The sequence below is a fragment of the Lutra lutra genome, chromosome 14, assembly GCF_902655055.1.
Source record: "Lutra lutra chromosome 14, mLutLut1.2, whole genome shotgun sequence".
Classification (NCBI taxonomy): domain Eukaryota; kingdom Metazoa; phylum Chordata; class Mammalia; order Carnivora; family Mustelidae; genus Lutra; species Lutra lutra.
In genome coordinates, this window is record NC_062291.1 from 88,290,227 (window position 1) to 88,312,972 (window position 22,746).

Here is a 22,746-nt window from a genome sequence, read left to right on the forward strand (position 1 = left end):
AGCCCCAGTCCCAAGGCCTGTGCAGGCTTGGCCAGACGGACCCGAAGGCGGGGGGCCTGCCTCCCGGAGAGCGAGGCAAGCGTACAGAGACATCCACTGGAGCACCCACGCTTTGGCCGAGGGCGTGGGGGACACTGCTGCCATGTTCTACCGACCGCAGGCGGGCCTGTCCATGGCACCACTGGGCTCGGTCCCGGGTTTGTGGGCCTGGAGGCCTCGCGGCCCACCTGCCCTGGCTCCTACGGGCCTCTCTTCGTTCTGTCCATTCCTTGAGCTCCCGCTGGGCTGGACCCTACGTGGCCGGCCCGCTGCCCACACGTACCCATGCTGTGTGTCTGTGGTCTCATTGCGACCGTGCTGGCGGTCAGGACTGGTGAGCACCTGGGAAGGGAAACAGCCCCTTGCTCCATCAACCAGCAGTGGGGGTCATTTGGTCCTGGGCCAGCGTCCCTCTTGGCTTGCTGAGGCTCAGCCTCGCAGCCCGGGTCCTTGGGGCCCAGGTCCATGGGGCCCGAGTCCGTGGGGCTGTCCGGTTCTGCCTAGTCCTCAGGTCAACGCTTCCCTGCCAGCTTCCATGCCCCAAGGGATGTCAGCGACCCACTTGGCCTTGGGAGAGCTGTCCCCATTTCTGCTCAGGCAATCTCAGATTTCCCTGGGGGCCCTGCCCCACCCCACCTCTGCTCCATCCCAGGGCACGGAGCTAGGCATCCGCGGACATGTGCCAAGAACTTAGACTCTGACCACTGACCCCTCCCACCTGCACCCAGCACCTCCCTGGCCCCGGCCTGCTTGGAGCCTCACCCGCCCACCCCCCACACACGCATGGCCCTCCTGGGTTGCTCGCGGGACTCAGCAGGGACGTGCTCTGGACAGGGAGCTGGCTCGCAGCCTCATGCCGTCAGGTGTGGGACGGTGGCTGTCAGGTCACATCCGGGGACGCTGGCTCCTGCTGCCCCTGCCAGGTCCACACGGAGGAACCGCATGTGAGACACAGGTCTGTTTGCTTCTGCTGCTGCTCCCGCATGGAGGGCCTTAGCCGTCAGCCCAGAACAGGCTATGTGTTGGCCCCCCGGGCCCAGGCTGAGCTGGGCTCAGAGGTGGGTTGGACGCCTAGGATACGGCGGGGGCCTGATGGCCTGAGCTAGCCTGAAGCCTGGGCATGGGCAGCTGAGTCCTGGCGCTACTTCGCAGCAGGCCGACCCATGGCCGCCCCCACGGAGCTCCCCCGACCTGTGCTCACCCACACCCGCTCTGGAGAACCCCCAACATGCAGGGCTCCGCAGCCCCACGTCTGTGCTGGGGGAACGCCGGCACTGCCCAGGCCGGTCAGGACACCTGGGTGGGCCCTGGCCAGCCAGCCATCTCCTGGAGGGGCCAGGAGGGCAGGGATGTGCAAGGGAGCGGCTCAGGGGTGGGCGCACCTTGGGAGCACCATGGGCTGGCTCCCCAGCCTGAGCTGCTCTGATGGGTGCTGTGGGTGGGAGCTGGGACCCTGCGTGGGCCTTCCGGCCGGCTGGACTCTGTGCACCCGCCTGCCGGCACCTCCCGCAGAGTCTGGGAGTCAGGATGGTCCCCCGAACGGTCTGGTCTGGGTGACTGCAGCCAGGTTGTCAGTGGGGTCAGCCCGCACTGCTGTTCTTCGCGGCCTCCAGGAAAGCAGCCGTTGGGTTTCGGGGCGTTTTTTTGCGACTGTGCGTTCCCATGAATCGCTTCTGTGCGGAGCTCAGCCCGCCGCAGATCCGGACCTCCACGGAGCAGGGCCGGGCCGCCCCGCACAAAGGGCAGCTCTGTACGGGCGCTGAGTGACGGGCCATCCTTTCATCGGGGCGCCTAACCTTTTGGCAGCCACCAGCAGACGGCATTCTGCTTCGCCGATCGGGAGGACAATGCCACGCTGGCCTTTGAATGGACGCTGCCACCAACAGTGCCCCATTCACGGCGTTGGGAACCTAAGGGAGCATTGTCCGCCGTGCTCTGGGGGACGCAGGGAGACAGCAAGGAGGCTCCTGCGAGGGGCGCCTGCCTGGTTCTGGCTTTATCTCCCCGTGGCGTCAGACCCGGCCAGAAGTGGCCCAGCGGCCCGGTATACCCGTCCCCCTGTGCCGCTGGATGGTGGCCTGCGTGAAAGCCCGGAGGCACCGAGCGCTATGGGGACAACTTTTTTGTAAATCTAAGATTGTTCCAAAATGAAAACATAGTATACGGAAACCCAAGAGAAAAAGCGTTTGTCTGCAGCGTGCAGACTCCTGGGAAGCGTTTGCCGCCCTGGCAGTGCCGACTGTGAGTGCCACAGGACGCCTTGCAGAGGATGTGGCCGCTGTGCTGGTGCTGACCCCGGCCGGGCCCACCTGGACAGGACTCCTGGCTGAGATGTCAGCATTAAGAAGGCACAGGCCGCGGGCTCTCTGGGTTTTATACAAATAATAATTTTAATGTTTCTCGTGCAGTTCATGAATATTTTGCTTTTCGTGCGTGATTAACTGGGAGGTGGGTTGCACCGGGGCCCTGGGTGCACCTGGCGACCCGTCCTCCCGTGGGAGCGCGTGCCCCCGGTGCCGACGGCTGAGCACGGTGGAGCACTCAGGGCGCGTTCTGTGGCTGAAACGGGGCGGGGAGCTTGGAGCACCGTCCCTCCTGAGCCGCCAGCGCCACAGCTTTCTGACGGCTCCCCAAGCTTTTGGCCGTGAAATGAGATTTTTTTGCACAAGTGACAGGGCTCTTCTGTGCCCCCCTTTGAAACGTGGCCTGGCTTAGTCCAACAAAACATTCTACGTTACAACTGTGAAATCTTGGCATGAAGCGCCCCGTTGTCCCCCATTATTTTCTCAGAAATACAGTCCATTGTCCTGGCGCTCGAGTTAATTTGATCAACATTGGGACATTTAACTTTTATGTCCGAGCAAAAGAGCTGTTTCATGCTCGTTTTGGGCATTGAAAGGAAATGATTGCCAGAAAAATAATGTCGCTCGGAACAATTGGGAGCAATTAGTTTCCCAGGGAGAGGCTCTGTGATGCGGCCGCCGCACCGCTCCCCTTTGTGGCCTCCCGGGCGGCCATCAGTCAGCTGTCAGCTGCTCAAAGACCCTCCAACCTAGACGTTTCTCTTCAGGCAGTTCCCAGAACTCGCTGGGCTGTTCAGCGGGCGGAAGAAAAGCTGCTGCGTCTCTAGGCAGAGGCGAGCACAGCGCTAAGACTTGGGCCATTCGGGGCACTCCCTCCGCGTGGCCAGCCGCAGAGCTCCTGTCCAAGTGCCCGTGGGCTGCCGGACGTGCACATGTCCTCTGGGGTGTCCGCCAGCCCAGAGGCCTAAGGCACCACTGTCATGGGCGTCTTGTGTGGCGTGGACTCGGGGGCCACACAGGCCCGTGTCCTCACCCCTGCTCAGCCTGCAGGCTCTGGGCCGCCAGCGTGTTCCCGACACCCAGTGGGAGCGCACTGTGAGGACGTGTGAAGTCCAGTCGCCGTCCCGACAACATGAGCTCGTTATTCCTTATGTCTCACGATGGACGGTGTCTGTAAAACAGACTTTATTTCACTGAAAACAAGTTCAAGCGTCTAGAAAGCGTCCAGACTGTGTGCCCTGCGGTCTGCTGGTCACGGCCGTGTGTCCATGTTTATCTTGTGTGTCCTTCTGTTAGGACATAAAACGGCGTCCTCGAGCCCGCCCTCCTTTCCCGACTCTCTTGTGTCCGCCGCCGCCCCCGTCTGAGTGGCCTCCGTGGCCGGGCCTCTGTCTGTGGCGCTCATGCTCGCAGGGTTGTGCCGTCACTCGTGCAAGCATGTTGTGGAAGCCCTGTTGCTGCGCGTTCCTGAGCGTCCCTGCCGAGCGCCTCTGTCCACGGCGTCGGCGTCTGGCCCGTCCCATCGCGTCTTGACCACCGACCGCTGCTTTGTTGGCGTTTGGCTGTTTTGTTCTGCTGACGGGACGACGTGGCGAGCTGTGGTCTGGCCATTCTGCACTCTGGGCGGGCAGCCTGCCAGCGTCCTCGGCCTGGCCAACGTCCGTGCTCACGCTGGTCCAGGGATCGTGGGTGGCGTGTGTCCCACATGTTTCCTGTGCTCGCTGGTAGCGGAGGTTTTAAAGGTGCCCTCGGCTTTCCAGGGCACTAACTCTGAAGTCTTCTGCCTGACACTCGAGGAGCTTCTGTGACCGCGCAGCTCGTGGTGGCGTCTGAGCCGTCTGAGAGTGGCTGTCAGTGCAGAAAACGCGTGTTCACTCTCTTCCCGCTGTTTGCAGGCTGAGGCCGGGCCTGGTGCCAGGAGCCCACTGCCCAGGGCTCCTGGGAGCTGCCATCCTGGGCCTGCCCCCCGCATGCTTCTGTTGGAGGACAGTGGGTGGCGGGAACAGGGCCTTGGTCACTGGGAAATCCCGGTGTGAGCAGCCCCGTCACAGGGCACGACAAGGACACAGGCCTGGGCGGGGACTGCCCCCACTGGCTCGAGTTGTGTCCTCACGGTGCAAAGTGCCACAGACCCACGGCGCAGACAACACACACTCGCTCCTCGCAGCGCAAGACCCCGTGCCAGCTCACCGGGTCCTGCTAAGAAGCCACAGCCTGGCCACTGTGTCCACATGTGGCCGAAAGCACGCGGCCAAGACCACGCGGAGGTTCTGCCCCTGAGCACGCCCCACCCTTCAGACCCATCTCACCTTCATCACTCCCAGTGGTGTGTCGGGCCCGTGGCCAGCCACATGGGGGTTGGGGCCTTGACCTGAGAATCTGGGGACAGGGACACACTCGGCGCTCAGCAGGGCCTCACGGCCTCCAGCTGCGAAGACAAGATGCAGGTATTGGAAACGCGGCAGTGGCCTGCAGTGGGGGTCGGGCACACAGTGGACTTGGAGACTCCTGCCGCCACGACGAGAGCTCTGCCCAGCCTGGTGCTGCTGGGTTGTGCCGTGGCCCCCCAGCTGACCCCATGCCTGCGGCCGATGGTTTGTGTGCTTCCCGCCCCCAGAACCAGCAGCAAGGCGCCCTCAAGCGAGGGACAGCGCCAAGGTCCCAGCACACACGTCCCACCACCCAAGGGGTGCCTGCCAGGCCTGCCACCGCGCCCCACTGCCGAGCCACACCGCTCCCCACCTCTGGCGCCTCAGGAGTCACACCTTCTGTCACTAGGCCCGCGAGATGCCTGGCCCTGGGGAGTGTGTTGTGCACTGAGCGCTCCCAGCTGGCCGGTCAGCGGGCCATCACTCAGGCCCCTCAGGTGGCTGGTGGGGACGTCGCCTGACACCAGAGGGACAGTCAGGTGTCTGTGCCTGCCCGACGCTGACCCGGGCCCTGCGAACACATTGTTCCCTTCATGCTTTCCTGAGATCCCTTCCCTGTCCCTGCCTCAGGCGCGTCACACACAAACAGTCCTCCCCGGCTCCCTGGTGCTGGCAGCTGTGGCCCCGGTGACTGTCCCACCCGCGCTCTGCTTGCTTTCCGAGCCACACCAGGTTCTCAGGGGCGACGAGCAGCCTGTGTGCTCCTGGTGCTGTCCGTGCTGCAGCGGCCAAGGCCAAAGCCACCAGCCGGGAACGCTGGAGTGTCCAACTCTGCCCAGGGAACACCTCGTCCTGGAGACACGAGTGCACGGCCCCTTCCCGACGCATGTCAGCGCGCCTTATCCCATGATGAAATCGCCTGTCAAAACAGAACGAGGCTCCATTTTCAAGGCCTAAAAATGGATTTTTATGGCTTTTCTTGTAATCTCCTTTGAATTAGGCACAGGATATTGATGTGGGTCTACTTTTTAATCATAATGGCGTCTGACAAGGTAATTAATTTTAAAACAACTTTTTTCTCTTGGTCCAAATGGCACTATACTGAAATTAGCAGTGAGTGCCGTGAGGGCCGCGGGCCCGGCACTCAGGTGATTGCCTCGGCCGTGACAGCCCTCCGTCTCGCCAACGCTGCGGACGGTGCTCGTTATTAATGAGCACAGGCCATTACATCAAGAGGAGCAGGGCATGGAAGTGTGATAAAATTTAGATTTTTAATGATAGTGTTACAAGAATCCGGCTCTGCTGACCGATTCCCTGTAGTCGACGTGGCTCCCTCGGGGGCAGGGCAGGCACAGCCGTGGGCATCCCGAGCGCCGTGCAGGCAGGAAGGGCCCGCCATCCAGGAGAACCTGCGGCAGCGAGTGCTTCTCTCGCTGGACGCCCTGGAGCTTTGTGGAGTCTCTTCAGCCCGATACCATCTGATGAGCCAATAGTTGTTTGCTTCCGTGGTCCGTTCCCACAGCGCCACTGCCTGCGTCTCTCTGCTACCGTCCGACCCGTCAGGCCGGGACCCGTGAGGACATGGGCGGCCCATGGCCAGTGTGCGCAGGAGCCCGGGCTCTCTGTGGTCACGCAAACACCCTCTCGCTGGTGCTGTCTCCTGCTCGCTGGAGCCCCAGGCTTGGACCTGACCTCTGTGGTTTCTGTCGTCCCTCTGTCTGTGGGCAGTTGCCACTCCCACCACGGCCTCCACGTGTCCCGGAGACCTGGAACGGCCCGGTGACTCCAGTGGCTTCACACACCTTCTGAATATTCATCGATCCCAGAAAATATGAGGTGCTTGCCTTGTTCCAGCCCGGGGCTTGACGGGGACGTCCTGCAAATCGCACAGGACAGATGGCATTTCTTAAGGCGGAGATTTTACGAGACAGTGTGGGCTCGGCACACAGGAGTTGACAGGCGCGTGTTCACTCTCTTTCCCGCTCTGATTCGTCTCCGAGAGCTATGGGGACAGAGGAAGAATCCTTGGTAAGAAACAGACTCTGCACATATGTGACGTGTGTACACACGCCCACACGTGTGCAACACTTACACACGCAGGACATGCACGTACACCACGTACACAGCACACCCGTGTCTCCCACGTCACGTTTCTGCGGTCACACCTCGTCTCAAGCTCCATGCTCCCCGTCCCAGGAGGAGCACGTGTGCAGAGAGCAGGGTCAGGAGTCTGACCCGTGAGCCGCCCCCAGGAGCGCCACCGCTCCGTGCTTCTTGGTGGACGGAAGCTGACGGATCATCAGAAACGTAGATTCTCCGACACGCAGTGGGAGCAGGAGCCAGCCGGAATGTGCTTTGGTTTAGTGTTTCTCAAAAAAATAAAATCAAAAAAAAAGAAAGGAAAGAGAAATGCGTCTGCGAGACCCAAGGCCATGGACGCTGGTGGGGAGGCTGGGGTGCGCGGCCCCCGGGGGTCCAGACGCCGTGCTGACCTTCTGTTCACCACGTCCTCGCCCGCTGCCATCGACTGGCCAGCTCCAGGGGTCAGCAGCGGATGAGCATTAGGAAACCGTCCCCGGCACAGCAGTCCCGACCTCAGAGACCCCTCAGCCCGGACGGCACCCACCCGGCCTTTGTGTGTCCAGACCTTGGCGGAAGGATGCTCAGGAGCCACCCTGGCCAGGTCAGGAAGCCTGGCCGGGAGTGGGCTGCGGGGGAGGGGAGCGGCGTGGAGGGAGCGGCGGTGTCCTGAGACGGGGCAGGGCAGGCCGGATCGCGGGAGCAGCTGTTTGCTGAGGTGACCCTGTGCCTCCTCTGGGAGCCCCTGGGGACAGGTGCCCTGGGGGGCAACAGGTGTGACCTCAGAAAACAGCAATCAGTCCCCGTGAAAAGCTGTGAATGATGCTGGTTTGGGTTCTTAAAAGTTGTGATTAAACCCCAACGGTTGTATTCTGTCCCTGTGACCTGGCCCCGGAGGGTCTGCTCATGGCACCACCAGGACCGTGTGAAGGGCCCGAGTTCTCAGGGCTGAGGCCGCCTCCCATGCTGCTGGGGCATCTGTGCACCCGACCTGCACCCTGTTCCCGTGAGGCTGGGGACCAAGAGGCCCGTGCTCAAGTGTCCTGATGGGACACTCAGAGACCTTCCCAGGTGCCTCTACTTGTTCTCTAAAGAGTTTTTTCTTCTGAAGCTGTTTAATGGCAGAAGCAGCTTCTGTCCCTTCAGGATGGGAGAGGGGGCGGGCTTCCTGCCCAGGGACGGAGCCCATGTGGGACCGGGGGAGGGGCGGACCCTGGGCTGGGGCAGCAGGCGCCCCACCAGCACCCCTGACACTTGTATTTGTTTATTTCTTTTTTTTTTTTTTTAAGATTTTATTTATTTATTTGACAGAGAGAGACACAGCGAGAGAGGGAACACAAGGGGAGTGAGAGGGGGAAGCAGGCTCCCCACCGAGCAGGGAGCCCGATGTGGGGCTCGATCCCAGGACCCCGGGATCATGCCCTGAGCTGAAGGCAGAGGCTTAACCCACTGAGCCACCCAGACGCCCCTATATTTCTGAACAGTGTTTCCTCCATAGCAGAGTTTATAACAAGTAAAGGAATCTGCTGTTTGCACTCACCAGTGGTGAGTGTTAAACACGCCTTTCCTTTTCAAATCCATGTATGAGTTGAAAGTTTTTCCAATTAAAAGAAAAAGGGGATATTTGTGGACTGTAACTAGATGATACAGTGATTAAGGTAGGAGAGAAATGTGAAAACAGCCGAGATGTCCTTGAAGGAATTGTCCTCAGGACGGGTGTCCCTATGGAAAGTCACGCCGCCTGCCAGCCTGCGGGGTCGGTGACGGTCTGCGGGGGAGGAGTGCAGGGCCTCGAGAGGCCAAGTGATCTGGGGGGTTTTGTGCTCCATGACCCGACTGGGAAGAGGATGGAGCGTGGAACACACGGAGCGCTCAGCCGGCCACCGGGAAAACTGATACACGGAGATTCCCAGCGTCACCACGATTCCGGACGGGTGGGAGGCCGACGGGGGCTCTGCCGTGAAGGTGGGAGGCGGGGAGCCGTCCGCGCCTGGAGATGGGCGGGCCTTTCGGGGAGGATGCCCGGCCAGGGGCCCGCTCGTGCGAGGCGGAGGTCAGTGATGGCGGGAGGCCCACGGACGGCCCAGACGCCAGCCACGGACCCAGAGGGCGGGTTCTCACTGGCTCCGAGGGCTGCTCCTGGAGCTCATCAGGAAAGCGGCGAGAAAGGAAAAGAAGAACAGGATGGAAGCGAGTTAGGACAGAAAATGCAGATTCAACACGTTGGGAGCAGTCGGGCGGCCTCATGTGGGGAGTGCGCGGGGTGGTGGGGGCCGGAAGTGCAGCTCGTTCCCCCGGACAGGATGGGTGGACAGAGTGTCGACAAGTGCCATGAGGCACTGGTGAGCTTCCCGACACCAGGACCCCACGTGCCCCCTGTGCCCCCCACCACTCACGGCCAGGAACGAGCAGTCACGGCCTACGGAGACCTTTCTTGTGACCCAGGAGAGCATCTCGGAGCTGGGCAGGGCGTCTTGTGCTCCTGTGCTCTGTCCGTCCTTCTGTCTGTCAAGCTAATGAACAGAGGAGGCCAAAGCAGTGGTAAGCAGCACCGGCGTCCAGGGGTCGAGGCAGAGGACACGGCGCCCACGTCCAGGGGGGCGAGGCAGGGGACACGGCGCCCAAGCATCCTGCTAGGCCCCGCCAGCGCAGAGAGGCATTACCAGGGGGACTGGAGATGCACCAGGTTTCTTGGTAACCAGTGAAGGTTTCCAAGTCAATCTGGTTAAGACATTGCCCCCGGCCTTTGCCGGCCTGATGACATTGGGTTTTAGTCCATCTGGGGATGTGCCCTCCGCCCTGTGCCCCTGCAGCCGCACAGCTCTGTCCCAGCAGGTGCGAGAGCGGAGCCGTGCCCCTGACCGTCCGCCTGCACCGAGCACGTGCTCTGCTCCGCGGCCGTCTCTCCCGCGTTGTGCCGTCCAGTGGAAGGAACCGGCGCTCGGCTTTGCCGCCAGAAGCGAACAGCGGTCACAGCGGTCATTAATCGCGCTGGGTAGCGCCGGGGCGGGTGGAGGGAGCCGTCTTCGTGCTCGCTGTGAGCGGAGGTGGCTGGGAGGAGGCTGCCGGCTGGCGCACTTGGTGTGTGCCAGTGTCCGTGCAAGAGTAGGGAAGGGACCATGGTCGATTGAAAAAAGGTGGAAAAGATGTTCCCACGCGGCCGGCGCCTCCCTTACCTCACACCTCACGGTGCTTTTGTGCCTCGGAAATGTGGAAACGGGCCGATACCTGAACGCGTCAGAGTCAGCGCAGGCGTCCGTCCTGCTGGGAGGGGTTGTGGAAGCGCCAGGCCAAGGGCCCGGCCAGCAGTCCTGCCCTTGCGTCCCCACCCGGCGACCCCCAAGAGCCCCACGCCCGGCCCTCGTTCTTCCCGCACGCAGGCTACACTTCCCCCCAGATGCGGTTTCCACGCTGCGTGGGCCCACTGGGCAGGACACAGTGGTGTCTCATGCGTGTCCGTGTGGAGAGGGCCGCGTGTGTCTGGTGGGCGTGTGTCGTGGTCACTGCTGCTCGGGAGCACGTGGAAGGCGCGTGCACGGGGCATGTGGCAGAAGGGAGGCTGATTGCCTGGTGTGACGGTAATGTTGTCTCCTTCTCCTCCCAGAATCATCGACCAGCGATTCGAGAAAGTGTCCTACTTTGTGTTTGGCGATTTCAACTTCCGGCTGGACTCCAAGTCCGTGGTGGAGGTAGGCACCTGCCCCAGCCTCGTCGGGAGCCCACAGTCAGGGCCCTCACAGGCAGGATCAGCCCTGCCATTCTCGCTGTTGGTATTTAAGGGAAATATTCCTCATAAGGAGGTTTTAGAGCTGAAAGGGGCCGTTACTGGAACTAGAAAGGGACAGAGTCCTGCCGACCTCCACAGTGCTCAGGTGGTCATTGCCAATGACGTGCCGTCCTGTCCCGCTGTGACGGTTCTGTTGTCCACTGTCGAAAAGGGGCTGCTCCCTCCGCTTCCTCGCTGAGAGTGTGGGAAACCAGTCTTTCACCGAAAGATTCGTGGACGTCACTCAGTTCCTGGGGCTTGGAGGCCACGTGTCTCCTGGGTGCCCCCACGGGCCCCCGGCGGGACGCTCCACTAAGAACAGGTGCAGACAGAAGGCCTCGGCCCTGCACTGTCCCAGCCGTGGGACCTCAGAGCATCACCTCTGCAGCCGGGGAGGGGGGCCCGGGGCTCTGGCTCAGGGCTGAGGGTCCACCGTATGCCGTGCAGCAGGGACCACAGCCCCAGTGGCAGCGGCAGTCAAGGGGAGTCTGCCCAGACCCCACCAGCAGGCCTGCACGGGGAGGGCGGCCGCCCACAGCAGGTGCACAGTGCACCCCTGGTGGAGACACGGGGGCTGTTCAAGCAATCGCCTTCCGGTCGGGATCCCGGGGCAAAGACCCCACTGCGCGTCCGTCATCCGTCTCTGCAGAAGTTGCTCCTGGACGTTGGGGCGGGCTGTCCGTCATTACAGCTCCCCATGGGCGGACAGAGATGAGGGATCGTGGGAATTCTCTCGTGATGCAGCTGATCCGATGGCGCCCCACTGGGTGGGCTCAAAGGCGGTAGGCGGGCGCGCCTGGGCGCACTGCAGGTGCTGGCAGGCCAGGGGACAGGGGGCACCGGTGCTGTGGTGCGGGGCTGTCTGCCAGGACGGGCCAGTGAGTCCCACCGGGACTCTGAAGTCCTGCACACGGAGCTGCTCGTTTTCCCTTCCCGATGTGGAGGGTGGAGAGCGAGTCCGTCAGGGCCCAGGCCCTCGAGCGAGCCCAGGAGCTCATCTGTCTTGTGGAAACGTGCCCCCGTGTCTGACGCTGTTAGGGCCCCGGGGTCCTTCCCCAAGGGCCGCCACCCGCGTTAATTTCAGGCCACTGGGGGTTGAAAAGCCACACGTTTGTGAGATCCTGACCCTCTACACTGGGGTCCTTCCTGACGGGCGCTCAGGACTGTAAGCCGCTGGGCAGACAGCCCCTCCTCGCCCCTCTGGCCTAACCCAGCCGGCTGTGCGCTCGGGGAGGTCCGAGGACAGTCGAACGTGGCCTTTTCTTCCCCGGGAAACAGAGACCCCAGCAGGGGGCTTCTGCTCCACGCGCGCCCAGGGCTGCCCCAGGGGTGTGTGGCGCATGACACGGGCTGAGCCGGGAGGCTGGCCTGCAGAGGGCGAGAGGAGCGGGGTGGCGGGAGCCGGTTGCACGGGTGCCGGTGCCATCAGAGCCTCCTGCCCGAGAACCACACTTGCCCGCCCCCGGTCCGAGACCTGTGGAGCTGGGCTCCTGCGCCGCATGCTCTCCGGGAAGACAACTGAGGGCTGGCAGCACTCAAAGGGTTAACAAAGGACGCTGCGTGCCGTTCGTCATGTAACGTGGCCCTCACACTCAAGGTGCCTTCTCTGATGCCTCTCCCCGGCTCCGTGGCCTTCAGCAGCTTGGCCCGTGTCCTACAACAAGGGGCTCCTGCGCATGGTGGTCCCAGCAGGTGGGAGGGACTGTTGTGAACCGGGGTGGGTTCTCCTCACCGCTGACGTGTTTCTCAAGATCACTGAGGAGCTTCAAGAGTCTTCGAGCTGCCGTAACCCGGATGGTTCCGGGATCCATAAGCGTCCGTATCTGAAGGGCTCCCAAGTCTGAAAGTCTGTCCCACGTTCTCCTCCCTTTCCCGCAGGAAAGCAAAGGAGGATCTTGGTTCTGATGATTTTCCCATCAGAATTTACGGATCTAGAAAAGGAATGACTTGAAATGCTCTTTTTAAGAGAGGATTCAGATTTTCAGAAGAAGTGGAACAGCACACACGTGCCTGCCTCTCCCCGAGCCCGCAGGCCCCTGTGCTGGGCCCCCGTCTCCTGTCGGCCCCACTGGCCCTGGCCCAGCATCTTGGGGTCCTGGCCCCACCCCGCACCCCAGGGCAGTCGGCCACACCCCACCGCCAGCCAAGGGGGCGAGGGGACACGGGGAGGTCAGGCTGCCTGCATCTCCAGAGCTCAGATGGTGAGAAGCTACATTCCCACAGCGGCTGCCCCTTCCCACCCCTGCACGTCTGTGTGATGTCAGGCACCAAGTATGGTTTTAAGTACCTGGAAAGATGGTAACTGTCTTCCCTTTGTGTCGTCCCTCCTTTGAGGAGGTCACGTAATAAATACATTCCCGGTGCACCCTCTCTTAAACATTTCCATGTGTCCCTCCAGGTCCCTGTTGACTGCCCTGCTGGGAGGCCCCACGGTGGTGGTGCTGGGGAGGCATGGGACCGTCGGTGGCTGGAGGTCCCAGGAACCCGAGGCCCGAGCCAACAGCAGGCCGAGGGCGGGGACACCCAAGGTGTGTCGTGGGGAGGCTGAGGGCTCCTGGCGTGGACACAGAGGGTGCAGGGAGGCCTCGAAAGGGCACAGAAGGCGCCCCTGATGGTAGCATGGAACTAGTGCGACACTTTCTCTGAGCTCGTCGTCATGACGTGGCCTCTCCCAGCCCCCGTCTTCACCTTCATCCTTGTCCCCTCATCCTTGTTGTCCTTGTCCCCTCGCCTTGGGGACCATCCAAAAGCCAGCCTGGTTTCGTCTCAAGGTCCTTCACTAATTACGTCGACAAGGACCTTCCTTCAAAATAAGGTCATGTTCTGAGGTCTGGGCAGACATGGATTTTGGGGGTTGCCTCAACCCGTGCGTGACAGCCCGTAATGCCAGAACAACATTTGAAAGGCCAAATGCTGAACAGTAAACATGCTTGTTGGCACAGGTTCATCTAAACAAGTTAAACGGGAAAAGAACGAGTTTCTTGCACTGGTGATTGATTTCAGTGGCGTTAGGTAAGGCGTCTTTAGTAACCACATTTTAAAATACCACATGAGCATCTCTTAGAAAATCAGAATCTACTATTAGCACGGCTTGGCTTTCTAAAAGGGTTATTTTTTTTTAATTTTTTTTATAGATTTTATTTATTTGTCGGAGAGAGAGAGAACAGGCAGGAGGCAGAGGCAGCGGGGGAAGCAGGCCCCCCGCCAAGCAGAGAGCCCACTGTGGGGCTCGGTCCCAGGACCCTGAGATCATGACCTGAGCCGAAGGCAGAGGCTTAACCCTCTGAGCCCCCCAGGTGCCCCTTAAAGGGGCTTTAATTATAAAAACAACTGATAGAGATTTTGTGGGAACCCTGAGAGTCTGACTCAGCCTGAGGTACCCACGGGTGGGCCTGCGAGCGGATGGTTGAGGAGCGGCGTTCCGGAAACCTGGGCACCCTGAGTCCGGCCCTGGTGAATGCGGGTTCAGGGCCCAGCGCGTGGAGGGGCAGGCTCTCCGTCGGGCCTCTGACCCACTTCACTTTGCTTTTGCTTGTCTTCCAAACTAACTGCCCAGTGAGGAGACCGTCGGACACCACCTCCGGCCGGGCAGCATCACCGGGAGCGTGTAGAAGCGCGTCCGCGGGGCCCCAGACCCGCAGGCCCCGTGCTGAGAAGCATTAGGTCGAGCCTCGTGCATCTCAGTGTCCTCTGGGCACCACGGCCTGCGCGGGTGGTCGGGGGACGGGCTCCCACAGGTGCGCAGCCAGGACGCCTGCCGAGCTGGCGCTGCTGAGCCACGGCTCCCCACGGGACGAAGACGTGGTGGCTGGCGTGAGCTCCAGACCGGGCAGTGCCACGGCGGCCCCGTTCCTGCCGCCATGTTTCCAGATCCCGCGTGGGAGGCCATCCTGGGGGCTGTCGGGCTGCCAGTTGGCTTTTCTCCAGCCTGCGTGGATGGTTCTGGGCCACAGACCCGTGGCGGGTCGGAGCCTCCGCTTCTGGTCACCGCTTCCCAGCAGGCTGCTCCCAGCCGGCGTCCCCTCCTCGTTTGCTCTTTGAGACTTTCCTGTGTGCCCACTGCATGTCTGGGCTGAACGCAAGGCCCGGCCCCGTGGTGACGGCCTGGTGCCAGCAGGGCCGTGGGGGTGGGTCTGCCTCGTGGTGGGACGGCCCCAAGACTTGGCCGGCCTGGGGACACTGGAGTCCCGCACCTCGTCTGCTCTTCCTGACGTGCCTTCCCGTCCGTTCCCTGCACCCTTGGGAGTCGGAGCAGCAACCTGAGAGCGGCGTCCTCCCGAGCGCCCGTGCTCGCTGAGACCGTGCGCTCTTTGCAGGAGAGCCCTGACTCGGATGCCACCAAGTCTGCGGGCCAGAGGCCAGCAGGGCTTGTTTAGGGGTGGGGTCTCCTGTGGGAAGGCACAGCAGGGAGCTCTGGGGTCCTGTCAGGTTCTCAGGTGTAGTCTGGGGGCATCAGTGAGGTTAGCATGCGGACAGGGTAGGAGGTGCAGCCCTGGCAGGCACTGCGGTGTGGGCAGCCCGGAGGAGGGGGCCGCTCTCCATCCTCCACGGGGCCCAGGGTGTTCTCTGTCCCTCTGCAGGGCCAAGGAGATGAGTGGGGCGCCCGACCCCTCCTCCTGAACCACAGTATGGCCCAGGAGAGACACAGGCCAGAAGAAGGCAGTGGGGCTGAACCACATTGTGGTTCCAACCACATTGCCCACCACTGGCCTGGGCCTGGGCCTCCACCTCTCCACCCGAGTGGACGGGCAGACCGCCCTGAGCCATGACTCCTCTTGGAAAAGCCGCTTGTGGATGCCCACATTCAGTGCTTGCAGACTGGGTTCTGGGGACAGGAGGAGAAGGACATGCTAATCTCTACCCTTGGTTCCGGAGAAGGGGCTGGATGTGGTTTTCAGATCACCTAAGGGCAGCGTGGCTGGTGACCAGGAGTGCCCTGGACAGCGTGCGTGTGGGAAGACGGCCGAAAGGGGCATGGGGGCGGCACAGCCTCTTGCCTGACGGCGACTTGGGTCTCTTCCCATGGAGTGCTGTCCTGAGAAGCCGCTGCCTGACTTGGCTCTGGGTCTGGTTGCCGCTTCCCCCAGCTAGAGCGGCCCGGTCAGCCTGCCCGGACCTGGGGCGGCGTCCCGGCAGGAGTCATCGGAGGTTAATTCAATCTGCCTCGGGAACAATGAGGGGCCAGTGAGCGGCCGCGGCCGCCGTGAAGGACAGGCAGTGATTGTCCGTCCAGCGGCCACAGCGGGGTGGGGCGGGGCGTCTCCCGGCGCGGGGGTCAGCCAGGCCTGAGCGGGACGGGGAGACGGTGTCATGGCAGAGGGGCCGGGAGCAGGGCCTGCTGCGTGTGGAGAGACGACCCCGTCCCAGCGAGCCGGCAGCTTCCTGTTCCGGAGGCGCGCAGACGCGTGCTTGCGGAGCAGAACCGGGGCGACGGCCCGGGAGCACACTTGGCCGCGCCAGAGCCGTAATTAAACACACACTGGCACGGCCGTCACGTGCCGGCCGACGGGCCGCGTGGCACGAAACTGATCACAAACGCAGGCTCCGGCTCAGCCCTGCGGCGGCTCCAAGGGTGTGTTTCCTGCCTTGCGCGGTGGCAGTTGGCAGCTGGGGCGCTCAGCTGGCCGGCCGCAGTGACAAAGAGTGACGGCCGTGCCGGGCACTCCCGTCTCCGCGAGGCCCGGCCGCACGCCCACCTGCCGTCCTTCATCCCTGACAGCGATGGTGATGAATGTGTTTTTGGAGGCTGGTGGCCGCTTTGAAAACCAGTCGCCAGTGACGGAACCTGCCCGTGCTCAGGTGCCAGGTGGGCCCGTGGGGACCTGTCTGGGAGGGGCACCCCCCGCACTGACAGGGACAGCCTTGGAACGGACCTGAAGGACCCTCGGCAGAGCACGCCCCCTGCGTCATGAAACCACCAAAGACCCCAGCCAAGAGGAGGGGTGCGGCCAGCTCCCCGGTGGCCAGAGCCCCGTCCCCAGACGCCAGACTTCACTGCAGCCAGCCTCCTTCCTTCAGGGTGCTCCTGTGTCCTGGGGAGGGCGCTCCCACTCAGCCTGGAAGGGGTGTTGCCCCATCACGGCCTGGCCCAGTGTCTCTGGGTGCCCCCCAGGACCCAGCCGGCCAGAAAGGTCACTGTGCCGCCACTGAGTGCAGGAGGAAACACTGGTGGCTTCTGGTCTCCACGTAGCCTGTTGCACCAGCCACACCCCAGATTCCACCACCGACACGGTGCCTGCAGCCCCCTGGAAGCCCCCTGACAGCCCCCGACAGCCCCCGACAGCCCCCGACAGCCCCGGGCAGTGAGGTGGTGTTTATGCTGTGCTGTGGTGGGAGTGGTGGGTAGGAGTGGCCCAGGAGCTCTGGGCAGCCTGGTGTTCGTGGGACAGGTGGACGGGTCACGCCAGCCCACAGTCCGGAGAGGCACCTGGAGAAAGCCTCGTTGGGCGTGGAGCGGTCACAGAACTGAGCCCAAGCTCTCTGTCGACTCTGCTGGTCATGAGGGTTTCTCTTCTGAACTGGGGGCCCGTGTGAACAGGCTGCGTGTCCAGGAGGCCTCCTTGCTCCGGGCACCGTTGGTGTCTGTGGCGGCCCAGGCGGGGCTCGTGCGGGGCATGAGCATCTCTGTGGGGCTCTTCAAGAGTCTGGTTTGAAAACAACCGATTTTCTTATCAAATCATTACATTTATTTCATTATCGCTTCAGAAGGAAAGAGACCTCTCTGGTCCGGTTTGTTATAGGGCCTGTGGCACCAAGCTGAGGCAAACTGTTGTTCTTTTTTTTTTTTTTAAAGATTTTATTTATTTATTTGACAGACAGAGAGGCAGGTGGGGGGGGGGGGAAGCAGGCTCCCCGCAGAGCAGAGAGCCCAATGCGGGGCTCGATCCCAGGACCCTGAGATCACGACCGGAGCCGAAGGCAGAGGCTTTAACCCACTGAGCCCCCCCAGGCGCCCGCAAACTGTTATTCTTAATTGTTATTCTTCACTAAGAATGTAAGATGTTATTCTTAATCGTGACAATTCCGGGTTTCACATGTCGGGTATTTTCTCCCAGAGAGTTGGCCTTACAAACCTTAGCTCGTATTTCCGATTGGTAGATTGGCGTCAAAATGGTTATTCCCACAATTACAGCAAAAAGACGAGAAGAGACATTCCCCTCACCTGTGCTCTGCGGTGGGAGCTTGACTGGCTAATTCACGGTCTGGTCCGTGCTCATGAACCGGTCCAGCCGTTTTCTGTGTCCCGCTGGCTCATGCCTCCTCTGTCCTGCTCTCAGCGCCAGCGCCGCTCGTGCGGATTTTAGGACCGCAGGCTGGTGCCGAAGCTCGGTGGGGAGGCTCTCTGTCAGTCTGGGCCTGTGCTGCTGGTGGGAGGACGTGCCCCCAGCCCCCACTCCTCCTAGGTCGGAGACCCGGTGTGTCCGTGGAGGCCTGGGGTGTTCTCAGGAGACTAAACCAAGAGCACACGCAGTCTCCTCGGGAAGGGCCTCGTCCTGGCCTGAGCTGTGGGTGTGCACACACCTGCTAGACACCGGTCTGAGAGGAGCACACGCGGCTTCCTTCCGGAACACCAGCTGCGTGGTCCCATGTGGGCTCACCACCACCGCTGGGCTTTGCCCCGTGTACCCCAAGCACCTGCCCGAGTCGCCTGGCTGGAGCCGTCCTGGGAGAGGAGATGAACGGGTCTTTACGGTGTGTCGTTGTTGTGGATGAGCAGTCGGAAACGGGGTGCTTCCCTGGCAACGGACCCGGCCGTCGCCACGGTGCCTCCTCATGACCCGCTGGCGGCCCCCACAGGCCCCCGGTGCGCTGGCCAGGGCACTTCCTCCTGTGGCATCGGCACGTTGGGGTCCTCAGTGGTGGTGTTTCCCCAACGCTTATTAATAGGTCTCTTTCCCCTGAGAGGGCAGGGGTCTGGGGAAAACTTTGAAAGAGCTAGAGCTTGTGGGAAGGGTCTTTGAGGAGTCCGCATAAACGGGCCAGGGGGCGCTTGGGGGCGCTTGGGGGCAGTGCCTGCTGGAGCAGTGGGTACCTTTCCAGAGAGAGGACAAGACCCCGGTAGAAGCTGCCCTCCTCAGCCTTCAGGCCCCCGGCCCCATTCAGGACCGTTCTGTGTGTGAGCGCAGACCAGCCTGATCCCCCAAACCAAGGGGGTCCCCACCAGGACACTCCCGTCTGTGACCCCCCAGGCCCACACCCCTTCACATGTCTCAGGAGCTGTGTGTGCACGAGGGGATGCGTGTGCACGTGTGTGTGCACTGGGTATGCACTCGAGTGTGGGTCAGACGTGTGTATACGTATACGGGCTGCTTATGTGTGCACGCTTGTGTCCTGCATGCCCACCTGTGTGGACGCGTAGGCATATGCTGCCTGTGTCCGCGAGCGTGCGTGCATGTGTGCAGGACAGGGAAGGGGGCTTCTGTCACAGGCTGGGTGTGCATGGCTGTATCTGTCCCATTTTGGGTGCCAGGATCCCAGGCGTGCTCAGCAGCCACGTCCACAGGGCCATGGCCACACCGGCTGTGGGGCCATGGCCACAGTGGCTGTGTCCACAATCTGAGTGCAGTGCGAGCCGACCCCCAGCGGGGACGTGTGAGCCGACCCCCAGCACTCTCCCTGGGACACACAGGTTAGGGGACCAAGGAGAGCTTTAAAGCCAATGGTGTCCCCTCCAGAGGCTTCCATGGAGCGGTGGCTCCCTGTTACGACCTTTGCGTGTGTTCAGGATTGGAATGATGCCTGCAGACGCTGGTCATCAGGGAGTGTTAATCACGTGGGACCGACAGTGCTTAGCTTATGTCCCTGGCGCGCCAGTGGGTGACCAGGGTGCTGGGGCGTCTGCTGCTCAAAACCTGGCACTTAATCCCCGGAGCCCAGCTCGCAGGGAACCACCCGTGGGCCCAACTGTGGGCTCTGAATTGCTCGCTACCCCTGGACTCTGGGCAGCACAGGGTGCGTGCGCAGTGCTCCCCCAGGTGCGGCGACGGCCCTTCGGCCAGAGTCTCTAGAGGCTTGTCTGTGGCCGGCAGGTGCCGTTCTACTCTGGAGCCAGCTGTGTCTTCTAGAGTCATTCAAAAACTTTAATTTTAAAAGGTAATGATTTTCCACTAACTTGCATGAAGGAGAACCTGTTAGAAATGCTTCCTCTTCTTTGGTCACTGCTGCACAAAGACGTCTGCGGGAACTTGTGCGTGTAGGACTTAGCCGGAACTATGGAATAACAAGGAGAACAGTGGGACGGGGGAGCTTCTGACCGGCCCATGGTCGGCCGATGGTTTCCAGGTAAGGGCTGTTGGTCCAGTTTGTGGGGTCCTCACGGCACTCACAGCTGAGGGACGGGATGAGGAACCCCAAGGATCCCCTTGTGGGGATGGGCAGCGGAGTGTCCCAGGGCTGGGGGACAGCTTGTGGCTGTGACCCGAGTGCCAGCTGTCAGCCTCAGTCTGGCTCCTGGACGCGCAGCACGGAACTGACAAGCCCGCTCTCCTTAGGAGCTGCGCGCACGTCTCACCCAGACGGGAAGGAGAGGCTGGTCCAAAGGGGGCTCGAACCCACAGCTGATTGGTTCCTGCACCGCAGCTGCTCCGTCCTGCGTGTGCTCTGTCCCGTGGAGAGGCTGGGAGTCCCTGCCGGGCCTGGGTGAAGCCAGCAGGCGGAGCTGCGCAGGCCGCTCGGGGTCAGGGTCTCTTGTCCGTCAAGAAGCGGCCGCTCCTAGCAGATGTGTGGCGCCCAGGCTCACACGAGGGACCTGCTCTCAGACGGGGCAGAGATAGCCGTGCTGTTTCCTGGGCGGGAAGCCCTCATGAACGCACAGGGTTCAGGGCCACCCGAGAAGGCCACACAGGGCACCTGCCTGTCTCCCGGCTCATGGCTCTGCCCCCTCTTGGATGGCAGAGGCCAGCTTATCACCGTGGCCCCAGCTCCCCGCTCTGTGCTCTGCTATGGCCAGAGTGCCGACCTTGCTGCTTTCAACGGTGTCTGCAGCCCTTCCCTGGACAGCCGGTCATGGTCTGGCTGCGTCCCTTTATTCCGGAGCCCCCCCGAAAAAGCATGGCATTGCTCCCACTTTGTTGTAGTGGTTCGTCAGGAAGGTCCCGGGAGGGTGGCACAGGGTCCCACGGCTGGTCCTGGGCAGCACCGGGGCCAGGTCATTGTGGTTGGATGGCTCTGGTCCTCCTCCCAAGTCTGGGATCAAGGAGGCACGTCCCTCAGCCTCCCCATGCCCTCGGGCCCTCTGCTGGCCTCACCGCTTCCTTGGCCCCTCTGTTGAAGCCTGGAGATGTTGCGTTAAGGGCCATTTCTTCTGCAAGCTTTTCCCGCCGGCCTTTCCGGAGTCGCCCCGCAAGCATCTGTGGCTAAAATTAGGCCGGAGCCTTTGTTTGCAATCTCACGCTCTCGGCGGGTCTGCATGTCGTTCTGCGGAGCTGTTGGGGATGAAAGCACGCAGCAGGGTCCTGCTTCCCGGGAAGGGCGTGAACGATGGGGAAATGTGTCCTCCAGCCACCAGTTCGCGGAGGCCAGACCACGAGTCAGTAGGGGCCTGTCCTCTGGAGTCCCTGGGCACGCGGCGAGGGGCAGAGCTCGGGGTTTCTCCCCTGCCCTCATCCCTCCTGCGTCCTCCTTTCTCCTCTGTCCTCCCTGGGCCACCCTCACTTGTCCACCTGAAGCACTTGTAGCCCAGGGAGTGTTTCAGGTGGACGAGTGAAGAGAAGCTTCCTCCTCCCTCTTCCTCTTTCCCTCCCTGGGTTGATGTCTGGGGCGTGAAGATACACTTTGCTCAGCAAACACCTTCTCCAGATGGGGTTCTTCCTCTCTGGGAGCGGAGGCACGTGAACAGCTAAAGTCCGGGGTTAGCTCAGACATCCGAGTGTGCCCACGGGCGGCCTGGCCGGAGAGGTCAGATGAGGGTGTCCCGTGTCCACGCCATGGGGGCTGTGAGGCTCTCGTGGGCCCCAGTGCCTCCTCCAGAGGTCCTGGTTTGAAAACAAAGGAAAGTCTCCTTTCTGTGGCTGTAGCCCTAATTCCTTAAGAATTCGCTCCAGTGTTTTACTCGAAGCTGCCTCTGCTGTGTCTGGACGTGAGGCCCAGGCTGGCTGGGGGCTCGCTTCCCATCTGTTGAATGCGGCCCTGTGTGGAGGGAAGGAAAGCAGAGGCTGTCCTGAGGACGACCAGGCTCCCTGGTCCGCTCCCTGCACGTTGAACAGCTGCGGACATCTGGCCGACTGGTTTTCATTGCTCACTGAAGTCGGGATTCAACCTTGCCCCACCTCTTTGTGCAGCCCTGGGGGAGGGACAGCGACCCCGAGACAATGGCCCGTCTCACCCCTCCGGAAAGCTCTGCTCCGGGCCAGACAGGGAGCGTCTGGTGTCCTCGAGGCGCCGGCCATGTGTCAGGAGCCCCTTCCCCAGGTGCAGATTTGGGACAGCTTTGCCGGAGCCAGTGGCCAGGTCCGGAGGCTGCAGGGATGAATTTGCTTGTGTGTCCCTGGCTGCTCCTTGTGCTCTGGGCGGGAGGGCACCGTCTTCCAGAACCTTCTGATCCTGTTCCCAGAGGAGCAGGACCTCCTCAGAATGCTTCTGGAGGGTCAAGTCACGCAGACCATCTGCTAAAAACCTTCTGGGTGCCTGTGGCCCTTAGTGGGGACCTGGCCATCACTGACAGGTGGGCTCAGTGGCAGGAAGGGGGTTCATGCTCCACAAACAGGTGACTCTGCATCAAAACATAGAGACAGGATGTGCGGACTGCCAGGACCTGGGACGTGGGCAGTGAGAGGGTGTCCCAGGAGCAGAAGGGGCACATTCCCGGCGTGAGGACCCACGTTCCCGGGAGCTTGGCTCTGCTTCTGCAGCCACAGTGGCCGCCATGGCTCTGGCCCAGGCTCTGGTGAGGGGGTGTCACGGGCCCCGGCAAAGAGCCTACTGACCCCAGGCTCGCCCCGACTCAGCCCTTACTGCATCCGGAACGGTCCTTCCCCATGCCATGACCCCAAGAGCGTCGGAACTTGCAGAGCATGTGTGAGCCTGGGGGTGGGCTTCTTCCAAGCCTGAGGGAGACCAGGTCCCTACCTGCTCCCGCGGGGACTTCTCCTGACTCTGGCAGAAGAGCGAAGCCAAACGCGGGTTCCCAGCCCACACGGGCCTCGTGGACGGGGACAGGACTCCCCATTCCTGGGCCGCCATTCAAACGAGG

At 62.0% G+C, this 22,746-nt stretch overlaps 2 protein-coding genes across 8 annotated transcripts in view; both read left to right on the forward strand.

Annotated features, from left to right (window-relative positions):
- The window catches only part of INPP5A (inositol polyphosphate-5-phosphatase A), a 169,950-nt gene that overhangs the window by 123,812 nt on the left and 23,392 nt on the right, over positions 1 to 22,746 (forward strand). For all 7 annotated transcript variants that reach the window (XM_047702860.1, XM_047702858.1, XM_047702859.1 and 4 more), the window contains one exon: positions 10,395 to 10,479. In XM_047702860.1, the coding sequence (XP_047558816.1) occupies positions 10,395 to 10,479 (85 nt within the window). The remainder of the gene's footprint in view (positions 1 to 10,394; positions 10,480 to 22,746) is intronic.
- On the forward strand, positions 7,741 to 10,380 carry LOC125084901 (uncharacterized). The gene is made up of 2 exons (XM_047702866.1): positions 7,741 to 9,331; positions 9,626 to 10,380. Exons 1-2 carry the CDS (start codon positions 8,515 to 8,517, stop codon positions 9,649 to 9,651), a joined length of 843 nt encoding a protein of 280 aa, XP_047558822.1. The 5' UTR covers positions 7,741 to 8,514; the 3' UTR covers positions 9,652 to 10,380.